Source organism: Mchenga conophoros, linkage group LG20, assembly GCF_057382185.1.
Source record: "Mchenga conophoros isolate Kocher_MC1m ecotype Shallow Benthic linkage group LG20, M_conophoros_male_GT1.1, whole genome shotgun sequence".
Taxonomy (NCBI): Eukaryota; Metazoa; Chordata; class Actinopteri; order Cichliformes; family Cichlidae; genus Mchenga; species Mchenga conophoros.
Genome location: NC_140545.1, coordinates 13707726 through 13733738, shown reverse-complemented (window position 1 = coordinate 13733738; position 26013 = coordinate 13707726). Strand labels below are relative to the sequence as shown.

At 40.7% G+C, this 26013-nt stretch overlaps 2 protein-coding genes across 5 annotated transcripts in view; one reads left to right on the top strand and one right to left on the bottom strand.

The window, feature by feature from the left end:
• LOC146550498 (solute carrier family 41 member 1-like) overlaps positions 1–4991 on the top strand; it is a 39620-nt gene extending 34629 nt beyond the window's left edge. Inside the window, exon 11 of the mRNA XM_085259054.1 lies at positions 99–4991. Coding sequence (XP_085115180.1) covers positions 99–272 — 174 coding nt within the window. The 3' untranslated portion in view covers positions 273–4991. The remainder of the gene's footprint in view (positions 1–98) is intronic.
• Positions 4684–25843, bottom strand: LOC146550497 (carbohydrate sulfotransferase 11-like). Of its 4 annotated transcripts, none has more exons than XM_085259055.1 (4): positions 25284–25843; positions 8463–8542; positions 7908–8072; positions 4684–7786 (listed from the first exon to the last, which is right to left on the bottom strand). In XM_085259055.1, exons 1-4 carry the CDS (start codon positions 25375–25377, stop codon positions 7106–7108), a joined length of 1020 nt encoding a protein of 339 aa, XP_085115181.1. In that variant the 5' UTR covers positions 25378–25843; the 3' UTR covers positions 4684–7105. The 4 variants fall into 4 exon arrangements, with proteins under 4 accessions (XP_085115181.1, XP_085115184.1, XP_085115183.1 ...); XM_085259058.1 differs by having other exon boundaries at positions 7908–8069; XM_085259057.1 differs by having other exon boundaries at positions 8463–8539; positions 25284–25841.
• Between the last annotated feature and the right edge of the window lie 170 nt (positions 25844–26013).

Genomic DNA, 26013 nt, shown 5'->3' with positions numbered 1-26013 from the left:
GATTATTTGTCCATTACTGGCAGCTAATAGTTAGAAAAGAAGCTAACTTTACAAGTACTCATTTTGACACTCACAGCCCAGTTGTCTTCTCTCTTCAGGTGGCTATCCTCCTTTATGTTGCTGACCTAATTGTCCGTTTGATGTGGAGACGGAGTCTGGACCCTGACAACTTCTCCATCCCGTACCTGACTGCCCTGGGAGACCTGCTCGGCACTGGTTTCCTGGCTCTCTGTTTCCGCTGCGTGTCAGTGGTTCAAAGCCTGGGTCTATAAACTGATTTTTTTTTCCATTAAGAACTGAACTCTTAGCCTGCCACCATCGTATTGAACCCGATTTTTGTTACATTAACAAAAATGCTTTTGATTGGACAATAAAGCATTTTTGGATCTTTCCCACTGCGCCTGAGAAATCCGTATTTGTCACAATTCAAACCTTTACACTGATGGGAGGTACAGCACTGGTGACATCCACCCATTTACATCCATTCATCTGGATAGGTTATTCTGCTTGGACACATCCACTTTAAGCCTAGCAACCAATCAATCTTTTTTTTTTTTGCCTAGCCAAAATGATGTCCTTCATTTTGAATTAATGTTGACTATGATTCCTCTGTTTCTTGGTCCTTATGTGGTTACCCTGCGTGGAATATGTAGCAACTTATCATAGTGGCATGACAGCAAGGTTTTGTTTTGTCTTTTTAAATCTAAGGGATAGAACAGACTTAAAGCAGCCCGTCTTTGGGTGCACTGCACTATGCATTGATTTTGGAGGATGGAGAAGATGATATATGTCACCGTATAAATGACATATGTCATACACTAACTCAGCAGTCCCCAACCCCCGGGCCACCGACTGGAATCGTTCGGTACGGGCCACGTGAGTTGAGGCTCAGGTGTGAAATGTATCGTTAACTCAGTGTCCCTGGGTCTTTTCCCATGTTTTAATTGTGAGACTTATTTTCAAAGAAATATTTATGCGTTACCATAGCGACCAGAGAGCATTAAGGGGCAGAGAAGAGGATGTTACTCTCAATGTTGTTGGCCCATTTCAGAAGGATGCTGCTAATAAAGTTACACAATTACACAGTGAATTCGCGTTTATTATTATACTTACAAAATACCACGGTTTTTGTCTTGGTCATATTATTTTATTTTGTTGTATTTATCCGCGACACCTTAAAGGCCGATCCGTGAAAACCTTGTCTGACACTAAACGGGTCCGTGGCACCAAAAAGGTTGGGGACTGCTGCACTAACTGGAATATAAAATAATGGGGAATGTTCTCATGATAATCTTCTTATCTCTATCATAATCCACAGAATGTACTTTATAAGGATTCTAACAATCAAAATAGACACCAGTCTTTGTGCAGATTTATAATGTTGAGATACTGAGACAGATGGACGGACAGAAATAATAACTGTTAAATGTTTGACATCTGTAAATCTTTTTTTTCTCTTGTCCACGATGCACAGCGCTCTCCTGAATATCTAATGTTCAGATTATGTAGAGCTTCTTGTTGGACATTCACTAGATAAATGTACAGTATCATTAGCGTGCACATTAGGTCAATAAGCTAATGATTACGAGAAAGGAGATTGTTGTTCAGATTTCACATCATACTAGAAATTGTTAAAAATGTGTTTCTAAACACTGAAGTGTGAAAATGTGTGTGCACCTCTCACCTTGTGCGTCACGATCTCAATGTTCAGAAAGCGTTCTGCAATATTTTGATAGTTGTGAACTTTGTGCTGCCACTTGATGATTTTAAAAAAACCAGACAGCTGCCTCTGGAATTCTCTCACTACTTGATATTACATCCCTTTAATGGAGGGTCAACAAAGCCTTACTATTCATAGTGATTTTTTTCAGAACCAGAAGACCTCATCATTACAGCAGTGAGTGCATACTTATTTTGTCTGTTATGGAAAGTCTTTGCACATATTGGACTTTAAGGTTTTAGCTCAGCTCTTGACCAAATCCAAAACTTACCTTTAACCCCAGTTCTTGGTCATAGTCTGTCTTGATATCCTTGATTTTCTTTGTCTTGTCTTAAAACCCCAAAATAGCAGAGTTCAGAAATATCCCACTCTTGTGGACACGTTTAATCCACGCTGGTATAATTTGCATCTGGTGTCACATTCTGCCTGTGTTCACTGTGCCCTTTTTTAATTCACGTAACAGTTAAATTCATGTTTAAGCTGCTTTATATTCAGACTTTGCACATTCAAATGTTCAATAAAACATAAAAGATAGAATCGGTAAAAGTTCATGACAGCATTTGGGTGACTAAATCAGACTGGCCCAAACTATGTCCTTGTCTTTCTGTTTGAGTTTACATGATGTTTCAAAATAACACTGAAACACGAATGTGTGTGTACATGCACTCATTAAACACAAGGAGAGTTTCTCATTTTTCACGTGCATGCACTTTTCGAGTAAACCTCAGACATAAATGTGTTTCTGTCAACAACCTGTCTTCTCAGTGAACATTTATGTGAGGTACTGCAGTGTTAATAGGTCTTTGCTAAAAGCTTTTATTGTAACACTGTTAAGCACTAGGTGCATAAGAACAATAGACGTGTACTACTTGAATTCCAGGTTAGTCATCTGAGATTAGTGTATTAACTGTGATACTGTGAGATTTTAGACCACAGCTAAGATTGTGTTGTACCAGCACACAAGTGAGTCGTAACCAGTGTGGGTGAAGGGGCTGGATGATATAATTTAAAATTTGTCATTCGCATAACGATTAAGGTTAATATGACAGTTTTAGGAAATTAGTTCTTTAGACTATTATGTTTGTTTGACTGTGGATTGTCTGCTGTTTGAATTTTTGACAGTGATCCAAATTAGACGCACATTTAATTTAAAACTGTTAAAAGGAAAAGTTTAGTGTTTTAATAAATTATTATTTTCAACTGCCATTTCTAAAAATGTAAAAGAGTAAAATATTTGGATAAGAAGGCCAATAAATGGATGTTGCTGGTAAAGCCAGAGTTGTTGTAGTAGTCCCCCCGCTTCATTCATGTTCACATGGACGACATATAAAATGATGTTCTTGTAGTCTACCATAGGTGGCGTGATGTCTGCCAGGTTATAACAAATTAGAGGGTATTTGCATGGGGCCTCACTTGAGGGTCACCCTGTAACTACAAAATGCTCTGATCCAAAGTGGAGTCTCGCATACCTGCAGACCACTACACCAAATGGTTTAAAGAGAACAATCACAGATAAAAACATGGGAACATTACTTGAGCATTTAATTTGGTAATTTTATAAACATGGACCCAAGTTCTAGTGATGGCGATAACTTGATCACAGTGCTGCCTTTTATCCCAGTTAAATGCTTAAACTGTAAAATGGAAAAAAATAACTATTTATCTATGTCAAAGGCAATCACCGTAATATGAACTTTAAATAGTGAAACACTCTGTACCTTAAAACTAGCATAACTTTATGCTTGTATAGCTCCCTATTGAGCTATACTTATATGTATAGCTCAATAGAGCTATATGTGTAAGGTATAGAATACGTTTAACTGGCTTAGGTAAGCTAGCACCTGCTAATTACAGCTAAACCTTTAAAGTGAAGCAATGGTAGCAGTTTAGCTAATTGTTAAAGATAGCTAAATACTTGTTTGCTTTAAACTTTAGAGTGATAACTATTTATCTTAGCACTAACATAACCTAAGGACCTAGTCACACAGTCTGCAACCATCTGGCAACAACCAAACATGTATTCTCTGATCAGTTGTGAATTGCTGTGAGAAGTCACTGTGAGGTTGCTTGCTCAGCTCATTTCATAAGGGCCTAGAGACCAGGGCAGCGTGCATTCGACTGGCAACTGGTTTCTCTGTATTGTGTGCAGTCACTAGCATGAAAATGATTGCAGAAAGATATATGGTACTGCACCAAAAACCTCCTTGAAATTGCTTTAGTCACGAGCAGATTGCTGCGGTCTTCAGCAAATTGTCCAGAAGATGCTGACTTTTAAAAACTATTCGACAGGTGGTAGTGAAACTGGGAAGACAGGGTTGTCCACTAGTCTCTAGGCTTGTGTGAGTGAGGCCTAAAAATCTACAAGTTATAAACAATGAAAACGAACATTAACTGCTAATATAATATACCTGCTAGCTATTAGCTCAACTTAGCTCACTGCTAAATGGCTTTTAATTGAGAGTGGTCAGTCTTTGCATCTAGCTTTTTGCAAGAAAGCAAACCTCTATTTTATTCATTTCTTTTTTTAGTGTATCATCCAGCCCTACTGGACAGTATGGAGTGCAACTGGAACAAAAACATCTGACTGCAAACTTGCACTGTGTTTTATTAGTAGTCTGAAGTTGCCTTGAAAGCAAAAATGTCAACCATGTTGTAACTAAAATCTCGTCTACAAGCATCTCAATGTTAAAAAAACCAAAACAATCTGTATTTAAATGTTGCAACAGTTCTTTGTCTTTTCCTTTACCTTTGTCAGAGCTTGTACTGTACTTCAGTGTTGACACTGCCACGTTATGACGTTAGGGCCTTTTTAAAGCGCCTTTATTTTCTAATCTTGCTGTGTTCAGTTCTTCAAGCTTCCATACCTACACTGTGCTGTCTTATGTGTCTGGAGATTAAAGCAAAATTGTTGGTGAGTGTTAATGTGACTTTGTGGCTATGAACAGTTCTATTTTAATAAAAAACTAACAGACTAATTTCCGATTGTCTGTGGCATTATCATACAAATAAGAAAAAAAAAAAAGTCCTGCTACTCCAGCATGTGTATGGTTTTTAAAGTTTGGGGCAGTTTTACTATTCCTACTGCTGAAAGTGTAAAGAATGCACGAACAGTGATTTTTGCACGAGTTGCAAAAAAACCACACAAAATATAGTTTCTGCACAGCTGTGTTCAAATGGCGTTCAACTATAGGACAACTGTCATAATAATAAAGCAGACACACACAGCGCTGTCATTGTGGGTTTATATTTTTTTTAAAACTTCAAGGTAACCAGTCATTCACTATCACATCAGCAAGTGCACTTCAGTTATCAGATTCACAGCTTGGTGTCACAATTGCATGAGAGATTCTTTCAGATTGTGCTCTGTTTGCCGTTTCACAATGACTCACCATGACAAAGATCTGACTCAAAGAACATTTCTACAGAAAATGGTTTTCTTTGGCTAGCTGTGTCCCACACAGCAGCGTCAGGGCATCTGAGATGAAAACTTAGCAGATTCTAAATTAAAAGGTGAAACATACATTTTGTGCAGTAGATCATAAAACAGAAGAAAAAAATAAAGTGTGTAATCAGGTTTTGCCAAGTTGCAGCTTCTTACAAATTACGACTTAAATTACAAACTGCTATGCAGGAAAGCATTGGAAAGGAACACCCTGTAATCCATGGCTGGAATAGAAAAATAAAATATGGCACAAAATTAAGGCTTGAATAAAGACAACTTTTAACACGTACTAATATTGCACTTTTCAAAGCGTAATTACAGGAAAATAATAAAGGTTGGCACGTGTCTGACTAAATTAAACATACTTTATAAAAGAAACAGAAGGATGTGCAGATAAGAATAAACAGCCAAAGCTTCAGTGTACACTGAGCAAACTGTGGGTGTGTTTTTTATGGAAACGTTCGCATCTGTTGTTTTGAGATCATGTCTCAAATATCTACAAAGACTAAGTAATCCCAGCTCTTAATCTTGATAAACTGTAGCACTGAGATATTCAGATTATTGTAAGGAATCAAAGCACTGTTTGGTTTGATTTCAGTTTATTCGTCTAAGAGAGATCCAAATCTCTTATCTTGTGCCCAATTATTGTTGGTTAAAGGCACCTTGAAATGCCTTTGGGAGTTATTTTTAAAGCATAATCTAATCTTCCTATAATTTAAGTGGACGCTGGGATATAAAAAGATATGTATGGGTATACAAACTGTCTCTCACTTATAGTGCTTGCAAGGAAATATCTGAGGTAATATGAATTTTAAACAAGTTATTTTTATCTTTGGCAAATATTTCAAGTCCATCTTAAATGCATATTTTGTCTTCAAAGAGTTAATGAAGGTCAAACAGTGTATTGATCATATTTACTGAACGAGGCCTGTTCGGTGACCGTAGTTGGATTAAACCTTGGTGTGCTTGCCTACAGCCCAACAAGGGGAGCTCTGACCAGGGCTAGTCCTGGGCTGGACGCAGCCCTGACCACAGCTATGTGGTTGTTTGTTCAGCCTACCTGCTCAGAGCTAAATACAGGCACATGATAGATGAGGGACGGCAACACACTTTTACTGGAATGAGGGAGCGTCTACGACTGGAAATCACTCTGGGATCTGTGGGAGCCGGTGTGAACGAGAGCTGCGAGATTTGTGCAGTTTTAAAGCAGGAGGCTGATGTGGTACGCTCTGACGGTTTCCTGGTATAGCATCGGTTAATGTGCAAAAGCTGACATGGCAAAAAGATATTGACTCTGAAAGGGAAAAGCTTTTTGTTCTTTAAGAAAAGAAAATCATTTCCTCTGGGAAAAAAAAATGAGCCCGACATCCTTGCTCTCCAAAACAATAAATACTGACATAAATAAAAGCCTTCCTAAGAGACGGCAACACTGTGCTCAGTTTCACAGTCAGCACATTTACCTGTGAGAAGAGAACCTGCTCTTCTCAAGTTTCATTTCTGGCTCACTACCTCTCAGAAGATGCAAAAACAAAGAAAAGAAATCTGTAGCGAGAGCTGCAGAAAAATGCTGATGAGGCACATTTCACCAGCTCTACAACACTCAAACTAAAGTCAAAGCAAGGCTTGCTAATTTTGATGAAGCAAAACTTTGGCAAGAAATTGCAACAAACACAAAAAGGATCTGTTTGTAAAGAGATGATGTGTCACCTGCAGTCTGCTGTGCTAAAGACAAACTCCATCCTCACTCAGTAGATCACAGCACACACACCATCTGTCTTCTTAGGCAGTTTTTAGTTTCACTTACTGAAACCAGAAAATCCAGTCACTCTCCACAGCCGTTAACTGTTTTCCTTGGAGAGTCCCAGTGTCAAGTCTCTGCTTGTGGTGGACCACTCCGAGGCAGGGAGCGACACAAAAGTGCCTGAAAGGACAAGTGATGCTCATCAAGTCCTGAGATACTCTGGTGTGGAGTAGTTGAAGAGCATGAAGTCCATGCGATACAGATTGAACAGTTTTTTCTGAAAGAAAGGACTGATGTGCTTAAAGTAACGCCCCGCCATGTGGCCGTCTGTCCTGGTCGTCTTGCCGGACGTTGGAAATTGAAGCATCCCCTCCACTCCGGCCAATCTGAGCACGGCCTGAGCATCGGGCTCCAGAGTCTCGTATTTCCCCACCACGTCGTAGTGGATCAGGCAGGGGTGGCAGAGGGAGTGCACCCGCTCCCAGTGCTCGTTGAAAGGTTCCTCCCGTTGCGTCCGAGGGTCCACAAGATACTGGACAAACTCAGGGAAAGTCACATCATCTCCTTTCTCGAGGGCTTCCGGCTTGGCGTTGGGCCTGTGCCGGCGGATGATTTTAGTTCCGTAGCGTTTGTGGAAGGCAGTGTTGTACCTGCGCGTGAATTTGTTTCTGTAGGCTGACACCAGCCGCTCAAAGGGCTCCCGCACAAAGATGAACTTGAGGTAGCTGCGAAGGCGCTGGTTGATCTCCGCGACCGAGAACTCCGAAAGCGTGCGGAGGTTACCTGCGACGTGGGCCTCATTAGCGGGGATGGCGAGGGGGTCGGTGTAGCGGCCGTCGCTGGTGAGGACCATGAGGACACGCTTCCAGTTAGTGCAGGCTACCTGCAAGTCAGAAAAGGAAACACCTGTGAAATAAAAACATGCACCTGTCTCCCTCTATCATCATCCAATCCGCTCACATTCTCTCAAACCTCTTTCATTTCATCTGTACGTGCTTACCAACCTTGGGTACATAGCAGTAAATAAGGCCATGCATGTCGTCAACAATGAGGTGTTTGAGATCCTCGGGCGAGAGCACGCGGCGCTTCCTCGTGTGGCTCAGACATGCCTGCTCCAGCAGCTCCCTGCGGCCTTGGAGGGACTTGTGAGCTGCCAACAGCTCCAGCTGCTTGTGATGAGGACGATGCAGAGAGAGAAAAAGAGGCACAAACAACTTTCAACAAAAGCCTTTTAAAAACTGCTGAAGGCCAGCTGTCAGTACAGAGTTTAACTCCTTCAAGGATTTTTGAATGTTTGAATGTTAATAAGCAGCTTGATACAAATTTAAAGTGATTTAACTAAATGCAGCATCTCGTCAGAGACTGGAAGCCTGAGCCTAAGTGTTCATTTTGCATTATGTTTAATACTACAGTGTGTTAAGTACTGAGCTTTAGATGTTGCAGTTGGTACAGTCTGTACAGTGAAAGTGAAACTTGCTACCTACTAGCTGTAGCCCTCAAGTCACACTATGTGTGTGCGATTGTGTGTGTGGTGGGACAATATGTGCCATTGTTCTCACCTGGTCTCCATTATAAAGTGTCTGCAGCGGACTTGTCCTGCTTTTCCCTGGTCTGGTGACAGCCTTCAAACCAGCTTCTGCTTTTAAACAACAAACATGTTTTACTAAAATGGACACTGAAACCTCTGAGACGTGAAGTGGACAAAACTGATCATCTCGCTGATCACATACTCCAGAGTGTCTCTGCTCCCAGGTCTGAAAAGTGACAGTAATTCAGTGGTGCCTTAAACCTGCACTAAATAATATTCAGCATTGGGGAAACTCATTTGGGTGCAAAACAAAGAATGACTGTGTAGAAGTGTATGTGGAAACAACCTGTGAAAGCTCTCGTTTGGGTGATCTGAGTAAAGTATTTCCTGACTGAATTTTAATGGAGGACGTTCATTTCTGCCTCTGCAGAGTCACAAAGGAGGACAAAGCAGTGAGCGCTTCAAAGCATTAACGGCTATGAGTACTGAAAAGTGCATTAATGTTGCTTAACACTCCCCAAGGCTGTGGTCTCTCCTAGCTCCACCACGCAACAAAAATTGTCCAAATAAGCAATGAAGCCTAGAAAAAATGCCAAAGCCTTTGATTATAAACTCCAAACTCACCATACACCGCTCTGATAAATGCACTGGAACAAACCCAATCCATGAAGGTCCTGCCCCATAACCCACAGGACCCGCTCTGCACCACAGGACACCTCCAGAGGTCCTGCATTCATTCTGATGGATCAGAGTTGTTCTGCAGCAAGTCTGCTGCATGGTGTGTCATATATCCACAACCACTGATTTAAGTGTAACCACTTCACTGTTATTTTTTCAAAATTCAGTCTGCATGTAGGTGACTAATGAGAAACAGCATCTCATATATTTGCACAAGTTTAAATTTCGCTGTAAAGATGTCCAAATGGAGTTACGGACAGAGCCAACTTTCCACCCATCTGCTGGTCCCGTTCAGTCATGATGTGATCTCCCACCATTCATTTATACTGTAGATTCTATAAAACTCCAACACCTACATTATTAACACATCTCTTTTAGCCTCTCTTTGCTTTAAGAAGACCTTTACCTGCTCACAAACACACACAACAGTTAGCTGTGGACGCGAATGGTGTTAGGCTGACCTGGACGATCTGCGAGAGTCTAGATACTTGTGCCCTTCCTCCTTCTTCAGCCTCTGTAAACACATCTGTCTTCTTCTTCCATTCCTCTATGCCACCCTCCACCCCCCCTCCCTGCAAACACAGTGTTAGTGTTTAGGTCTGCAGCTAATGGCACTAAAGTGAGAACAGAAATTTGTTTTGCACATATGGCTAAATGATGCAGAGGGCTGCTTTATATCAGGCACAACGCCAGAGTAAGACAGAGGTAAGTAGATGTGGGAAGTGTGCTTTATGCAGTTTAGCATTTTGGGGGGAGGGGTGTCTCCATACCATCATATGGAAAGAATATTAACCAGCAAGGTGAATGGCTAGGCTGTAAGTATGGAATCCAGATGGAGACGGAGGCCATTTCCCTCCTACTGTGTCTCTTCTTTTCTACTGAACTACATCAAACAAATAAAATTGAACCCCTGCTGTTCTGAAATGTTTAAAAACCCATCAGCTGTGCATTCTGGTCTGACAAAAACACTGTCACATGTTCCAGATTGACACGAAGCTGTAAATCATAACTGCTTCCTTCCATTTTGAGGAAGAAGCAAACACAAAAAGGAGAACAAATGGTGACAGAGCAAATGTGTAATGTGCACTCACACAACAAGAAGACGGCGTATCTCAGCTCAAGGCAGGCAGAGGCTGTGGAGACACAACCTCTGCCTGGGCCACAGCCTCTCTGCGTGAGCTCACATGAACCATCAAAATCCTCCACTTCCTCTGGGTAATCTGTGCCACATCATCAGCAACACGCACAGATAGACATCAAGTCTTCCTGGACTCACTGGATACATAACGAAAATCCACACCAGGCCAAAAGAAAGAACATGTCATTTCTGATATGATTTTGTCTAAACCAGTAAAGATGTTTTTTGTCAGCACTCAGGCTAAAAGTCACACTAACTGCAAAGTGGCATCCTGTAGATGTGAAACACTAAGGCTTTAAAATAAGACAGCAACTTCGAGAGATTTATAATTAAAATACATAAGGCATGTGAGCCCTCAGTCTACAGCACAGGTCCACGATTATTAAGGAGATAAGCCTTCAGCAAACCCAGGACACTTCCTCAGGAAGCTGGAAAGTAGGTCAAGAGACACTTGTGGAGGGTTTGTTAATAGTTTACTGTCTGTTTTGAGCATAAACGCTACATGGACATGAAATGTTTGGGTTTTCTATCCATGCCAAAGTCACGAGGAAAGCTCAGGAAATGGCAAATATAGGCCACAATCCAATGTCAACAACTGGATCATCAGCTCCACTCAATACATGACACAAGTGTCTGAGGAGATGCACTCAGTGAGACTGAAAGCAGGGAAAGGGGAAACTAGCATGGCCATAAATGGCAGTAGTATGCAATAGGCACTCTCAAGCCTACACTCTGTTGCTGACACAGACACAGTCACTGTCTGATGATGAAATTTATGTCACACAAGCCCAAGTGGACTCGTGGATGTGGAAACTAAAAACCCACTTCACACTGTGCTGAAGTGAGACAACAGCAAATAACTCAGTTAAATAATGTTAATATGTGTTTTATTATTTTAATAAAACACACATGACCTTTTATATCACCTTTTTTAGATCACCTTTTTATAATAATTTTGTATTTATTTAAAAATGCTAGGCAATCAACATTCAGTGGACTCTGACGCTGCCTTACACACACCTGAATGATTACTGGTCTCAGAGCAAGGAGCATAGCTATTATAGTTTAACACTAGTATTAGATCACTGCTCACATATCTACTCAGAAAAACACACTTAGCAGATATCCACAGTCAAGGTATCACTATCATGGCAGAACTGGAAATGTCAGATATTTGAATATCAAATTATAAAACTTTTAGCTGGACTACAGGCTGTGAGTCAGTCAGTCAGTGTGTAATGTTTAAAGAGCTACTCGATGGATAATCGTGACATGTTGTATAAATCATTGTGGATCCCAGAAATCTATTCACCAGCCTGTCAAACACAGGACTCGGGCTGTTATTTATTTCCTCTTTGTGCCAAGGACGCATTTGTTTCTTTATTCTTTTTCTATTATTAAGACAGACTCTTAATATTCACTGACTGCCAAATTGATGTGAACAGATAAACCCCGGTCACTGCTATCTGTGCAGCCAAAAAATATCATTTCCCTCAATACATTAGTTTGTTTTTGTGGTTTGCAGCTGATAAGCACAGTTGCAATATCTAAGTCAAGTTTGTAGTCAACATGACACACACTTTACTTGCATAACTTCTAAATATGGGTGTATACGGTCCGCTCTAAATTGTTCAATCACAAATTCCTCTATCAGGCCAACTTTTTTGATATTTTATAATACATCACATGACCACGAATACATCTGTGGTTACTATGCTCTGATCATTGTGAAGCTTAGTTTCTTTTTTTCTTTTTTTATGTGTATGTGTGTGTAGAGTGTTCTATCACACTCCACCAGAAAACCACCACTTCCTCTCATATCAGGAAGTGACAACATACCCATAGCTGAAGAGGAGCAGAAGAGGCCCCAGTCTCATTACATGCAAAAAGCCCTTGTGGGACTTGGAATAATGGCAGTTTTGTCCCCACTCTACAAAGGCAAATCACAACCCTGCTTTACTGGCAAAGAAGCTGCTTCCTCTTTTGGAAACCTCTTCACCTCTATGATCATAATGCATACAAGGCACAGAAAATTATGCTGCATCACTTGTACTGCATGGGTGTATAATTCAGCTTAATTGCACTTCAAAAGAAGGCCTATCTTTATTAGTTTCCATGAGCTGTAAGAAAGAGGAAATGTAATGTATTTTATGTGAAGTAAATAAAAGTCTGGCTCACCAGCAGCTGACAAAGGCAGGAAAGACTACAGCATTATCAAGACTAACGTGTCACCAGGCAGAGTCCGATTCACGGTGTCACAACATTCATGTGCTACAGACTGCAGATGTTGGTGATTACACAAACTAGATCTGGTAGTTTTACACTAAGTGACACTAGCGAGCTGGCAGCCGCTTTCCATTTTACTCTTATTCTTCTTACTTTTACTTGCACACCTCTTACAAACATTCAGCAGATGCACTGACTAACCAGTTCCTGTAAGTCATCACATCCTTTTTCACCTGAAAAACCTGAAAAATCTGATGTCAGACTTGAGGTTCGCTTGAAATTTATCTTCTCTGAAACAACATGTAGCATGTAATGAACTGATCTATCTGAGACATCACTGCAGCTAACAGTCTGTCGATGCATCTGCCTTTATTGTTTCTACACCTCTGCCCATCTGCGTTTCAGCACGGTTCATTCAAAAGTCTTTTTTACGTTCCAGTAATTTCAGTGAAACCTCACATCGTTCGACATCCAACTCCAGCAACCGTCAGCTCGGCTTTGTCAGTATTCTTACACAAGAAGAAGCTGAACACGTCTGATTCATAATTACAGAGTAGCACAGTTGTGTAAAACATGTCAGTCATGTCAAGTCAGGCATACTTCAGTACAGCTCCAGTTTGAACTAATTTTCTGTCTCCTGATGCAACTGTTGAGAAAATGTTCAGACGCTAAGATGACATTGTGTTTTTTATGAACTCGAACAGTTCATAAAAAACATAATTTAAAGTTTGGGTACACGCACTGCTGCCACAAACAGAATCCAATCCTGTGTGAACCTCTGCAATGTGACCAGTGCACTCCGGTCTCTTACACAGATCTAAATGTTACAAACACATCAGCGCTAAAAAGCTAAAAACATGGCACCAATGTAGTTTAAGCTGACTATAAATAACTTCATCTTTATGTACTTAAGACACTAGCCTTATTAACCATATTAACACCTTTTACATTACAATACTAACACAGCACAAACTGCCAACAGGTGTAGCACATGGTGTGATGTGCTCTCTAATGAGCTGTTGGCTCTGTTGGAGACCTTAAAGACATCACTTGTTGCGTCACAGCAGCTGCACTGTTATCAGTGTCAGTGGCTAGTGATAAGTGGCGGTGTGCACACATGCAAATGAAGAGTGTACTTAGTTTATTTGATTAAGCTACATGTATGAATAGATATGCAAAGATTGTGTCTGTATATGTGTTTAATGACAAAGGTTTACAGTGGTTGTCTACAATATGTTTAGGTGAAAAACAATCCCCACAGTCTGTGCATGGGTGAGATGACAGAGTGGGCCCTGATGATGCTGTTTAGAGCTTTGATGTGGAATCCATCACTGTCACAAGACCCAGAGAGGATTTGGCATCAATGATGGCTGTCAAAACAGCCTTCAAAACTCTGTCAGTCATGGCTGACAGTTTGCTTTTTCGCATTCGGTGAATTCAGTTTCCTGTGTGTGGTGGCAGCTATAACAGTCCACTCCAGACTTAAAACGTAAATCAGAACAGCTCATATTGTTCAGATGCCACGGGCACATCACTGTTGAGCAGACAGTTTGCTATTGTTTCCCATAGCTAGGGAACACAGACACAGAGGCTTTACCACCCTACAGCAGGCAAAGTTGCATACAGCTGTCCAGCAAATGAAGTGGAATAAAACCGGCGAGGGTGAACACAGAGCAAACAGCACCGTGAGCGGAGAAAATATTCATGTTCAGAAATGATGATTCTAGCAAATCCCATGACAAAAAATCAAAACCCTATATTAACTATGGCAGGACGACTGACTTGGCCACACAAAATGATGCTTTGCATCTTTTAATTGGACCAAACTGTAAATTTTATGCTGATGAAAGAAAATGGTTTCCTGTGTCAAACTGAAAGAGCACAAAACCTTTTAAATTAGCGCAGCGACAGAAGCAGTTCAAAGCACTTTTAAAGGTGACACATGTGCTCCTGGTTTGACAACACACATGTTTAGATGCTCAAAGGACACTCGCATAGTGATACTGAGGCAGCTCAGCTGGGTCAGAGCAGCCACATGAAAGAAGAACGAGTGGCAAAAGATTCAATTCTATTCTTGTACAAACAGTGATGTGTTTGATCAAAAAGACCGGGTGGAAACAGGTTACGTCAGGGAAATTTCAACAGTGTCACAAATCTTTTTGTTTGACTTTTGGGGGAGAGCTAACAGTAAAATGTAAGTGGGAATGGTAATGTTGCTTCTGGAACCAATCAAACCAATTTACTGTTCACACTTTAAAGTGGAATGATGAATATAGACTTCCTCTGCCTAACAGATCTTGGTGAGATTGCTCACTGAGTGATATTCCAGACCGTGTATGTTAGCACAAGTAATTCAAATTCAATTCTGGATTCAACAGGGAGTCAATGAAGAGAAGAAATATGAGATATATGATCTCTTTCTACTCCCTGTCTGTACTCTCACTGCTCCATTCTGGATCAACTGAAGGCTTTTTCAGAAACTTTTAGACCAACCTGATAACAATAGCAAAGTAATGAATGTAGGAACAAGCATCACTCTGAGAGAGGATGTTTCTAAAAGTGACCCCAAGGTTCCTAACAGTTTTACTAGAGGCCAACCCAATGCAATCTAGAGTAAGTATCTTAAATATTGCTTATTTTCTTTAAAAATTATATCATATTAAATTTTGTGTCCCTTCACATTAATCACCTGGTTGTCCAAGCATCCCCCTGCAGTGGCTGCATGGACACTGTATGTTGTCAATCTAAACTGCCTGACCATAGTTCACTGCTGATCAAGAATTAGACACACAATATATTCATTGATGTCAAAGGGTCAGTCATAACATCAACACTAAGCCTCTTGTAATATACATCACAATCTCATTTCAGTCAAATTCCTAACTAAGTGAGCATTTAATGGCGTAACACATGACATGACTTGGGCAAATGAGTTCATAAGACCACTCTGGACAGGACTTTGTGTTACTTTCTTAAACTCCCAACCGAGGGTGTTGTTTTAGGAAGTCAGACAATAGAACCACAACAATTATATGCACCATGCTTCCTGTCGCTGCTGGGACTACTGTACTGTACTTTCTTGAGTCATGTGGTTGGAACAGAGTTGGAAATAAGTCTTTGGGTTTACAAACACAAGACAGAGCACTGGAGGAGCAGTCGGCAGCAGCAAATGTGCTAATGTTTGGGCTGCTGCATACTGGTTCATCAGGAGTGTGAGCGAGACAAAAGACAAAATGACAACTGAGAATGTGAACGAAAACTCTAGCCATAGTGTTATCGAACATTACACCCCAGGGGATCAAAAGGAACCTGATGAGGACTTTGAGTGTTTAGATAATGTACAAGTCACACAACTGACCCATGCATGAGTGTCACCGCCCACTTCAATGAGACTATACTGCCTTTCATGAGCCCTCAGTAGATTCTAGAGATGGACCGATCCGATATTACGTATCGGTATCGGTCCGATACTGACCTAAATTACTGGATCGGATATCGGAGAAAAATAAAAAATGTAATCCGATCCATTAAATATCACGAAAGCACCTCACAAAACTTGCAACACGCCGTAACTCGCCTCAGAACGTCGGAGCAGTATGCATCACGCGATAGAGCAGCTGTGGCATGCGGGACCTGTCGGTGGTCTGGATAGCATTTGGAGCTTCGCTAGCAACCCGGCATTTCATCTCCGACAAAGTTATCCCGAGAGAAGTAAAGCAAGTGTGTAAGTCCATCTCTGAATGTTTGTAAAGCATTCCCACGTTAAGCTTAACGAGCGACTGCCTCTCGCTCTCCGGCTGCTACTTCAATCGTGAAACTGCTAATGATCAGCTGATCGGCTTTTCTGTCGTGAGTCTCTCTTGTTTGTTTTTGGTCCACTTTGCGCCAGAAAGAGCAAACCAGCGGCTGAACAACAGCAGCACGTTTAAGCTTGATAAGCTGTTGTTACAATTTATTTAATATTACTTTCTACACCAGGATCTTTTTCTACATAGCTGACATAGCTGACGCTGGTAACTGTGCAGGGGCGGATCTAGCAAAGTTTAGCCAGGGGGGCCGATAGGGCATTAACTGGGAAAAGGGGGCACAAAGACATACTTTTCTTTCTTATTCTCATTTAAAATGTCTAGCTTTTAATAAATAATTATCTGACACCCAAAGTTTTAATTTGATGTAAAATGAATAGAAGTCAATTACTGTATATAGTGACTATTAAGTCTAATATATATACCCTAGTAAGCTATAGTACATTTTCCTTTGGGAAGGTACCATCTGTGCAGTCTGCAATTTTGTTGAAGAAAGATGTTGAATCTATTTAATATTTCTTGAAAAATAATTGATTTCTGTGCATTTTTTTTCACACTGCATCAAATTAAGGTTGATTACGTCGATTAAGCATCATGAGGTGGAGCGTGAGGGGTGGTTCCCTATTTTTTATTTATTTATTTTTGTTGTTGCTGGGAGTTGGAACCCTATTAGTTAGGTTGCTTAATATTTACGCTAAGTACTCTTTAAAATACCAGAATAGGGAGGATGGTGTAGGTTTAAGTTTATTAGATTGATCAGTATTGCTGAACTATGAAATATTTTTTTTGTATACAGGTATAACAGAATAGCTTTAGTGTAGTTGTTGTTTTAAACTTGAGTATGAACTTGCAGACTTGCAAAATGCAGCAAGATATTTTAAAAAACAGTTTTGTTGATTAAAAAACACTATATCGGATTCATATCGGTATCGGCAGATATCCAAATTTATGATATCGGTATCGGTATCGGACATAAAAAAGTGGTATCGTGCCATCTCTAGTAGATTCTCCCATGGAGAATTCAGCAAATATGTCACTTTGGTTTATGTTCACCTTATGGAAATTGTCCTGAGGATACTGCAGAAAATTATCAATGTTTTTTAATTTGTGGGATTATTTCCCAACAATTTAAAACAGTTTGACAGCAGTTCACAGGCAGTTTTTGTAATAATTTAAGTTTTTGCCAGAATTTGCCAGAATTTAGATTTTAGTTCATTATACGTACCCATGGTATTTATTTACATTTTCTTGTCCAGTGTTATAGTACATTTATCATGTTCAGCTTCTGATAGAAAATATTTAAACCAAGATTCACCTTATATTTTCCTAATCCCACTTAGGAGTCAAAAATGAAGCTTCAGGTTTGTCAGATGTAGTGATTTTAGTGATTCAATCTTCATCATGATACAAATGTATAGTACTGACTGAAATGACAAAAAAAAAAAGATGACTTTTATCCATATCGCTCAGACCTGACAATAATCTTGTATGCAGCTGTAGAGATCAAGTATTATTTTTGTACTGGGATGGCAAAGTGTTACAGAATTCAAAAGGCTGTTAATGTGACGAAAACACCACAGTGAAGTAACACCAACCACACACAACTGTCCACACTGTTTGACACTGATTACCCAATCCTTCACCAACAGTCACACTATTATTGGAAGTGATTTCCACTGCAGCTAAGACCTGGTTACTCCCACAAGGAAGTCTGTCACTTGTAAGTCTTGGTTTTATTAGGGCACCATCCAGATCCAGCTTTGGTTTGATATGATAACCTTGGCTTAAGGTAACAAATGTATCTGCCTTTTGCTGTGATAAATGAATCAGTCTTTTGTGTGTAAGGCAGCATCAGACTCGACTTAAAAATTAATTTCCTAATTTAATAAAACTAGAAAAGCAAATAAATCCGACAGCATCAATTTCTGGAACTTGAATTTATTAATAAGATAATAAATGACAAAAGGACAACAACAAATATATTACAAATAGTCTTTTCGCAACTCTGTTAGACTGGCTGCCTTTTACTTTCATTTTCTTTTTTCATCTTGTTTTTTTTCTTTGTTCTGAGTACACCTCATTTCACCTCTCCTCTCACACATGCCACATGTGGAGGGGACCTCACAGAGACAGATGTAGTGAAACAATGTTAGTTAAGTTGGTGGCAACAGGTTATGTAAGCAAACTAAAAACCTGCAAACAAACAACATAAGAATAGTGAGACCATCAAGATCAAGCATCATTATCAGAACTCATTTGATCTCAGTTTTTGGTTAAATTAAACACTTCAGCAAACAGAACGTGGTGATCAAGTCAGGGAGAAATTCCTCCAAAATGAAACTTTGCTGTTAGCTTCCTACAGGCTAAGACAACTCCCCAGCTAATTTAGGCACGCCGCTGCTGATGGGTGCCGCTGTGCTCCATCCGATCATCTTGTCACTAGCCGATGGGGCTGGGCCATATCATACCGTTCACGGTAATATCCGGTGAATAATGTTGGGCAACAATAAGAAAATTAAATATTGCGATAGAATATGGGTAAAACATGCATGCGCAGTACCTTTGTTTTCATACGCACATGGTGGAAAAAGCATGGCGGCGACAGAGAATGAGAAGAGCGAAAGTGGATCGTTGAATGAAACGGATGAACCAGAATTGGTTTGTAAAAATGCTGCAACTTCAGTGGTGTGGAACTGGTTTAGCTTTCGTCCGTCAGATACACCAAAGCACTATTTTTGGTAGACCATGCTAGCGGGCCGTCGTTATTACCGTGTTTTTTGGAAAATACGGCACACTTAAAATCAATCCTTTGATTTTTCTGAAAATCGACAGTGCCCCTTATAATCCGATTTTATGTGGTACACGGTGCTCGAAATCTGTCAAATGTTTTAGTACGACTTTGCTAAGCTACGAAGCCGCACCGCTTGATGGATTGTTGGAGCATTACGGCTATCATAGGCAGGAGCCTCGCGGAGTGATACGTACTGTGCTTCAACATAATATTACCGTATTGTGTGTGTATAACCTCTTTTTAAGTTTTGTGGATATTAAACATGGTTATGCTGAGGATATGTCGGCCAGTTTCCACTGGAAATGCCTTTTGGTTAAACTGTCTGCAAGGAATTTACATTTGCACTGTTACATTTTTATATAACTTTAATGCACATAAAAAACAGCTGCTTGTTTAAGTGAAAATACATTGATGGGTTTTTTTTGTACTAATAAAGTTGTGGATTGTAAAGTATTTTGTCTAGTGTCAATTATATCGTCAGTTATATCGTCATCGCAAATTTTCAAATGTATATCGTGATAAATATTTTTGGTGATATCGCCCTGCTCTACTAGCCGATCACATTGTTGTCACTGATATCACAATCAGATGGGGACATCCAGATGTCAAATACAAGAAAGAATATCTAAGACTAAGTATCTCGTCAAAATGTGTGTTAAATGCTCCTGGTGTGTAAATGCATTTCCTGTGGCTATGGTCCAGAATTTTGTTTAGAACCAGCTGAAAACAAGTTGAAAGTCTATAATCATATACCATTATCGTTATCATATACCATTACAACTAAAAACTATAATCTATATAATAATCAATGGCATATTGTCTCACGTTAAAACGCATGCCTGCAAGTGTTTTCAGAGCTGTGCTGTTATCAGCTGCTCCAAAAACGAAGGGAAAACGCAAAAATAGTGAGGCTAAATACAGAAGCTCCTTGTTGGTTGTGTGGTTTGTTTCCTGACTGACATCCCACTTTTGCTCTATTATTGGTGATTTATTGATTTATTTCTGCAAAAGAATTCATTCCAAGGTATCACACAGCAGCTACCATTTCAGAATGTTACATGTCAAACAGCCAGACAAACTGCATCTTTTCAAGAACTTTCAAACATCAAACAAATAAAACCTGGACAAAGAAAAGCACCTGCATTGTATTTTACACAGCTGTAGCAAATACCCCAAATACTTTAATAAAAGTGACCCCAAGGTTCCTCACAGCCGCTCCTGCGCTGACACAGGAGCGGCGAGTCCGGCGACCAGGCTGTTTCGTCTTTGCCGAAAGCACAGCATTGCAAATAAGAGCAGAACTTAAAGAATCAATCTCACCAGGCTAGTAACGATCCGATACTGATGACGACTTGGTGTCTATAAAATCGATATTTGGATCGATCCGCCTACCACTAGTGTAAAATGTATTAACACATCTAAATAGGTTTTTTGACTGGAGAAGAAGAGCATTATAGACAAGTTACAAATGAACCTTTGATTAATTATGGAATTAGTAATGTTAAAACGAAGAAGCTTTAAAAAATAAATAAATAAAACATAGCGCATACTGTAAAAGGCTGAACCGCTCACTACCTGCATTTTAAAATTGACGTCATAGCTGGCTACAATTGATTACAGTTCAGCGTTTAACACAATAGTGCCCTGCAGACTGTTCACAAAGCTGAGGGATCTGGGACTTAACAGCCGTCTGTGTGCATGGGTGTTGGACTTCCTCACTGGCAGAACTCAGGTGGTGAGGGTGGGCAGGTGCTTCTCCAACAGCATCACCATCAACACAGGAGCACCTCAGGGATGTGTCCTCTCGCCACTGCTCTACTCCCTCTACACTTCAGACTGTGTGGCCACCCACGGCTCCAACACCATTGTGAAGTTTGCTGACGACACAGTGGTGTTGGGTGCCATCTCCAACAACGATGAGGCGGCCTACATGGATGAAGTGAAGAATCTGGCATCATGGTGCCAGGACAACCACCTCCAGCTGAACGTCAGCAAGACCAAGGAGCTGGTGGTGGACTTCAGAAGGGGTCAGCACAGAGACTACAAGCCCATCATCATCAATGGAGCTCCAGTGGAGAGGGTGCAGTCCTTCAAGTATCTTGGTGTCCACATCTCCTCAGACCTGACATGGGCTGCCCACATTCAGGTCCAGACCAAAAAGGCTAGGCAGCGCCTGCATCACCTACGACAACTGAGGAAGTTCAGGGTCTCTCCAAAGATCCTCAGGATTTTCTATACAGGCGCTGTGGAGAGCATCCTCACACAGAACATGACATCGTGGTTTGGGAACAGCTGTGTGAAGGACCAAAAAGCTCTCCAGAGAGTGATCCGTACAGCAGAACGCTGCTGCAGGATTGCTCTCCCCCCTCTTCAGGACACCTACACCAGGAGATGCCGGACTAGAGCAGCGCAGATACTGAAGGACCCGTCCCATCCTGGCAACAAACTGTTCCAACTTCTGCAATCTGGTAGAAGGTTCCGCATCTTCCGGGCAAGGACAGAGAGACTCAAGAGGAGCTTCTATCCCCAAGCCATCCATGCCCTAAACACACACACCCGCCCGCTCACATCATCTATAATTGACTGAGACAGGACTCTTCCAGACACTCTAAACCAAGGCACAATGTACATTTCAATTCCTTTAATTTTAAATATGTTTATATTGTCTATCCTGTAAAATAGTCAGATGTCTATTCATATTAATGCACAGAATTCACCTGCTTGCTGCTACTACTGCACATTCACCCAGTGTATATACTATATGTATGTATATATATATATATATATATAATGTTCTTCCTCTACACCCCCCCCCCCCCCCCCCCCAATTTTTGCACATGTCGAGGAGCGTGTCAGGCTACATTTCACTGTGTGTTATACTTGTATAACTATGCATGTGACAAATAAAGAACCTTGAACTTGAACAAAATAATAAATAAATTCAAAGAAATTATTGTAAAAACAGAAGAGTTAAAGTTTATCATTTTGTCCACATCTCCCGGCATCCAGCGTTCACACTGCTCAACCTCAGTTTTCAGCTCTTTACATCCTCAGCTCTGCTCTTCAAACCTGAAACCATCCGATTCTACTGCTCTATTCTCAATTTCACTCTTTATTTGCTCGGATTAGTTCTCCACACTCAGAACTCTATTGCTCCCAAACAGCCAAGTGGCTGGCCAGTGTATCTGCCACTGCTCAATATCCTATCTGCGACTCACACACTGCTAGCCCCTACTTTAATGATAACAGATGGCTAATGTGGCTAACAGGTAATTGCTAATAAACTGCTAATGTTAACGTGTGGCCAGGTTAAGCTTGCTTAACCTGCTAAAATGGAAGCTTTACCTCTCTAAATTCCCCCTGCAGTACATGAACGTTAATTACTTCAGCTGTTAATGAAAAAAGAAGCCATGTGCAAGTCTGCCTGCAGTGGTTGCAATTTAATATCGTAATTGAATATTCATTTTAGTATCAAATTACTATTAATACATGAGTACTGATTCTTTTAAACCCTAGTACTGGGTGTATGTTACTTTGTGCTTCAGTACAGATAAACTCAGTTAGCTTTCTGTTAGCTGTTTACAATTGTTTGTGTTTCTTCTGCTGTCTTACCTCAATTATCCAACATTTTCACACAGTTGAACTCCCAATAAATCTGTTCTTCGATACATATTATTAAGTCACAAAACAGAACAACTTTGAAACATGGCAAATTAACTACGGGGCAAAGCTGCTAACATATTTAAGCTGTTTCCCAACCCGCTGCTACACATCTGAAGTCCAGATTTTTGTAACCGTGACGTTGTCAAAAAAACTCTACATTCACAAGTAGAGAAACTTAAAAAGAAGAAGTACAATGATAACCTAACGCAGACTAAACACCTACACAACTGAGAAGGACAGTAAGGCACAGATAAACTTATTCAAGGTAACAAGGTGGGGGGGGGGGGACTAAGGAAAGAAGGGTTGGCTGAGGTCAGCTTAACTCGACGCGACTCAACTTTTAAGCATTCTCCATGAGCTGGTAGTACCTGGTAACAGGCACTTTGTTAGTAGTGCTCAACTGGGGATCCAAGTGATCTGAGCAGATATGAAAATGTGACATCAACAGAATGCGTGCCACTGATTAGCTAGTCTCAATCAATGATTAAAGTCAGTGATGATGAGGGCATGTCCTTCACAAAAATCAAAGTCTGACAAAACGCCACCAATGAGCAGCAGGTACCTTCACCTCGACGTCCTCCATTGTTTTGGCATTCGTGTCACATACAAATGACATCACTGGTATTTTGACCATGTTGCTATAACAACAACACACACACACATTAGGTGGTACACACACACACATTAGGTGGTACTTGATAGTAATGGAAAATGTTGAGTTGAGCTGCTTTATGTCAAGCCGAGAAGGTACCAGTGGAAAATCCCTATAGGGAACTAACCTTCATTTTTAACAGGCATACGCTGTACACTGAAAGGGAGACCAAGCACATACTGAAACAAAAAAACAACTATACACAGACAAGGAACTGAAATGGAAACCAGCACAAAGATAAAACTATTAACTGATCTGTCAGAAATCACGGGGATGATCCAGGACACCATGACACACGACTTTATGGTCAGTGTAACTGTACCAAAGCCACAATGGAAATCCCATTAACTGTCTGCAACATTTGTGTTAATCATCACGTTTTCAGGTCTTAAATCCATTTTTTTCTCTACTTAAGCATCTGCAGGAAAAACAGTTCTTTAAGGTTACTCATCACAAAATCCTTCGTGACACCAGGGCTTATGGAACGAGTTCTGGATCGAACCACAGATCTGAACTATGGAAAAATGCAATACCTTATGAATATCTAAAGGGAGTAGGCTGAAAAGTATCTAAAGATGCTAAAGATTGTGCCCTGTTTCATTTCAGAAAAAGGTAAATTAAACAACGCTTGGATCTCGGTTTTTAAATTCACGCTCAGTAGATGTTCTGCTGACATCCAGTTAATTAGTCTTCTTTATTGTGGCTGCAACCTGCTTTTCATGTGGTTTTCATTTGCTACTAGCGGGTTCTAATGCAGCCAAGCCTCAATGGGTCAACCAGTAAGGGTATATAATCTGTAGATGGAAGGGGGAGGTCAATGAAAGTGCTTTAGTGTGCTGCTTGTGGAGTTGGCAACATGTGGTCTGTGTGTCTGCTACTGAAAGCCATAAAATGTGATTTCAAGCTTTTTTGTTTTTTGTTTCAGGTGTGTGTTTTTTGATATTCAGGGGGTGCATGTGATTATTTCTTTTGCCATTTCCTTAATACGTGCAGTGTTACCCTGGATACTGTTCAACAAAAACAAAAAACAAAAAATCCCCACACCGACTGATGGAAAATCCTCTTGCACAAAAATATCGCTTACAGCTGATTTGTCTGGTTTCTGTGCTCTGCTGCTTTTTCTCTCCTTGACAAACCAATTTAAATATTTGTTCTTCCTCTTCTCTAAGCGCATGTGCTGCTTCACTTCAGTATGCATGGCAAGGCACAAATCCATCATCTGGACATCTCTTTCACCCCCCTACTCCTCACCCTGGATGTCTGCAGTCCTTTTTCTCTGTGCTGCCCAGCAAACAAAGGCAGAGGAGAGTAGAGGTAAAAGGAGGAGAGTAGAGTCACGGTGGAGGAATATGTGTGTGTATGTATGTATGTATAATTGTGTGTGCGTGTGTGTGTGTGTGTGTGTGGGGGGGGGGTTCTCTCTCCAAAGGCAGAGGGCTTTCAAACCCTTACACCTTTTCCATGTGAGCTTATTCACGCTTCATTATGCCACCGTTAAAACTTCACAGTTTTGCAAAATTGACTGCAAAGGATGCAGACTCTAGCAAGACCACAAGACCAAAAAGCACGAAGAGCTTTATAACTTGTATTTTCCTCGCTATTAATTAGTCATTCACTTGCCCTAAACCCTAAATCCAGTGTGTGTGCCTAATTATCTGTAGTTTCTTTCACTCGTTACACCAGCGTATATTTTCCACGACAGCGAATGAGAAGAAGAGCTAGCTTAGCTAACGTCAATAAAGTGCGGACCCTCTGCTTTCTCCTTCCTTGTGATAACCACACAATATATCGAACACAGTTTTATTTGCCGTATCTAAATACATTTAAAAAAAATGTTCGTTAAATAGTACCCCACTCACTGTTTCCCCAGTGAGTGGAATATATATGTGTGGGCTTACCTGGTTTAGTGATGCTCTGAAAGTACAGCACGAGAACGAACAGCGAGCCGAGGCACGTCGCCAGAAACAGGCGTCCTCCCCGAGGCATCTTCATCCTGAAGCCCGGCTCTGCTGACGGAGCCTCCGACCCCCCCTCTTCGCTGCCTCTACGCAGTTCATGCGAGACCGCCCGATGGCAGATACGAGACACTTGAAAGCGATATGGACCTATTCATTAATTACGGGAAGCAAACGCCCAACCAGAGAGAAACAACAGCGCAGTAATAAAACCCGTTAATTGTAACGTCAAGGATATAAATCCACTTCGCTCTGGTCGCTACTTAAAAAAAAAAAAACAACAAGAACAACAATATTAATTATAATGGCACTTTAGATAACATTGGAAATAATGTCATGTTGATATTACAGTCCCCCCAAAAGTTATTAACAGTCCTGTTTCTTCTTAGCTCTATTTGCTACCCCCGCCTGTGGTGTGTAGAGTTTGTCGAAGCTACACAAACTTCTCCTCCGCCAAACTGGAGACCGGGCACCCTTGCCATGACGTCACACCCCCCTTCTCCTCATGCGTACTCTCCCACATCAATGCTGCATTCAGGGACAACAGGACAATTTGGCCATGATGAGGTTTTTTGAGTTAATGTAATGTAGTTATACTTGTCGCAGTATTGTGTATTGTATGAAAATGAAGAAGTGTCATCCCACTGTTGTAAAAAAAAAAAAAGGCAGGCAG

What these genes read in the sequence shown, in the direction of transcription:
- LOC146550497 (XM_085259055.1), bottom strand. Translation starts at nt 25,377, where the DNA reads ATGAAGATGCCTCGGGGAGGACGCCTGTTTCTGGCGACGTGCCTCGGC. An exon ending in CACTTTATAATGGAGACCAG is followed by an intron (nt 8,073 to 8,462) that starts GTGAGAACAATG and finishes CCTCATCACAAG; the next exon opens with CAGCTGGAGCTGTTGGCAGC. An exon ending in TTTACTGCTATGTACCCAAG is followed by an intron (nt 7,787 to 7,907) that starts GTTGGTAAGCAC and finishes TCTGACTTGCAG; the next exon opens with GTAGCCTGCACTAACTGGAA.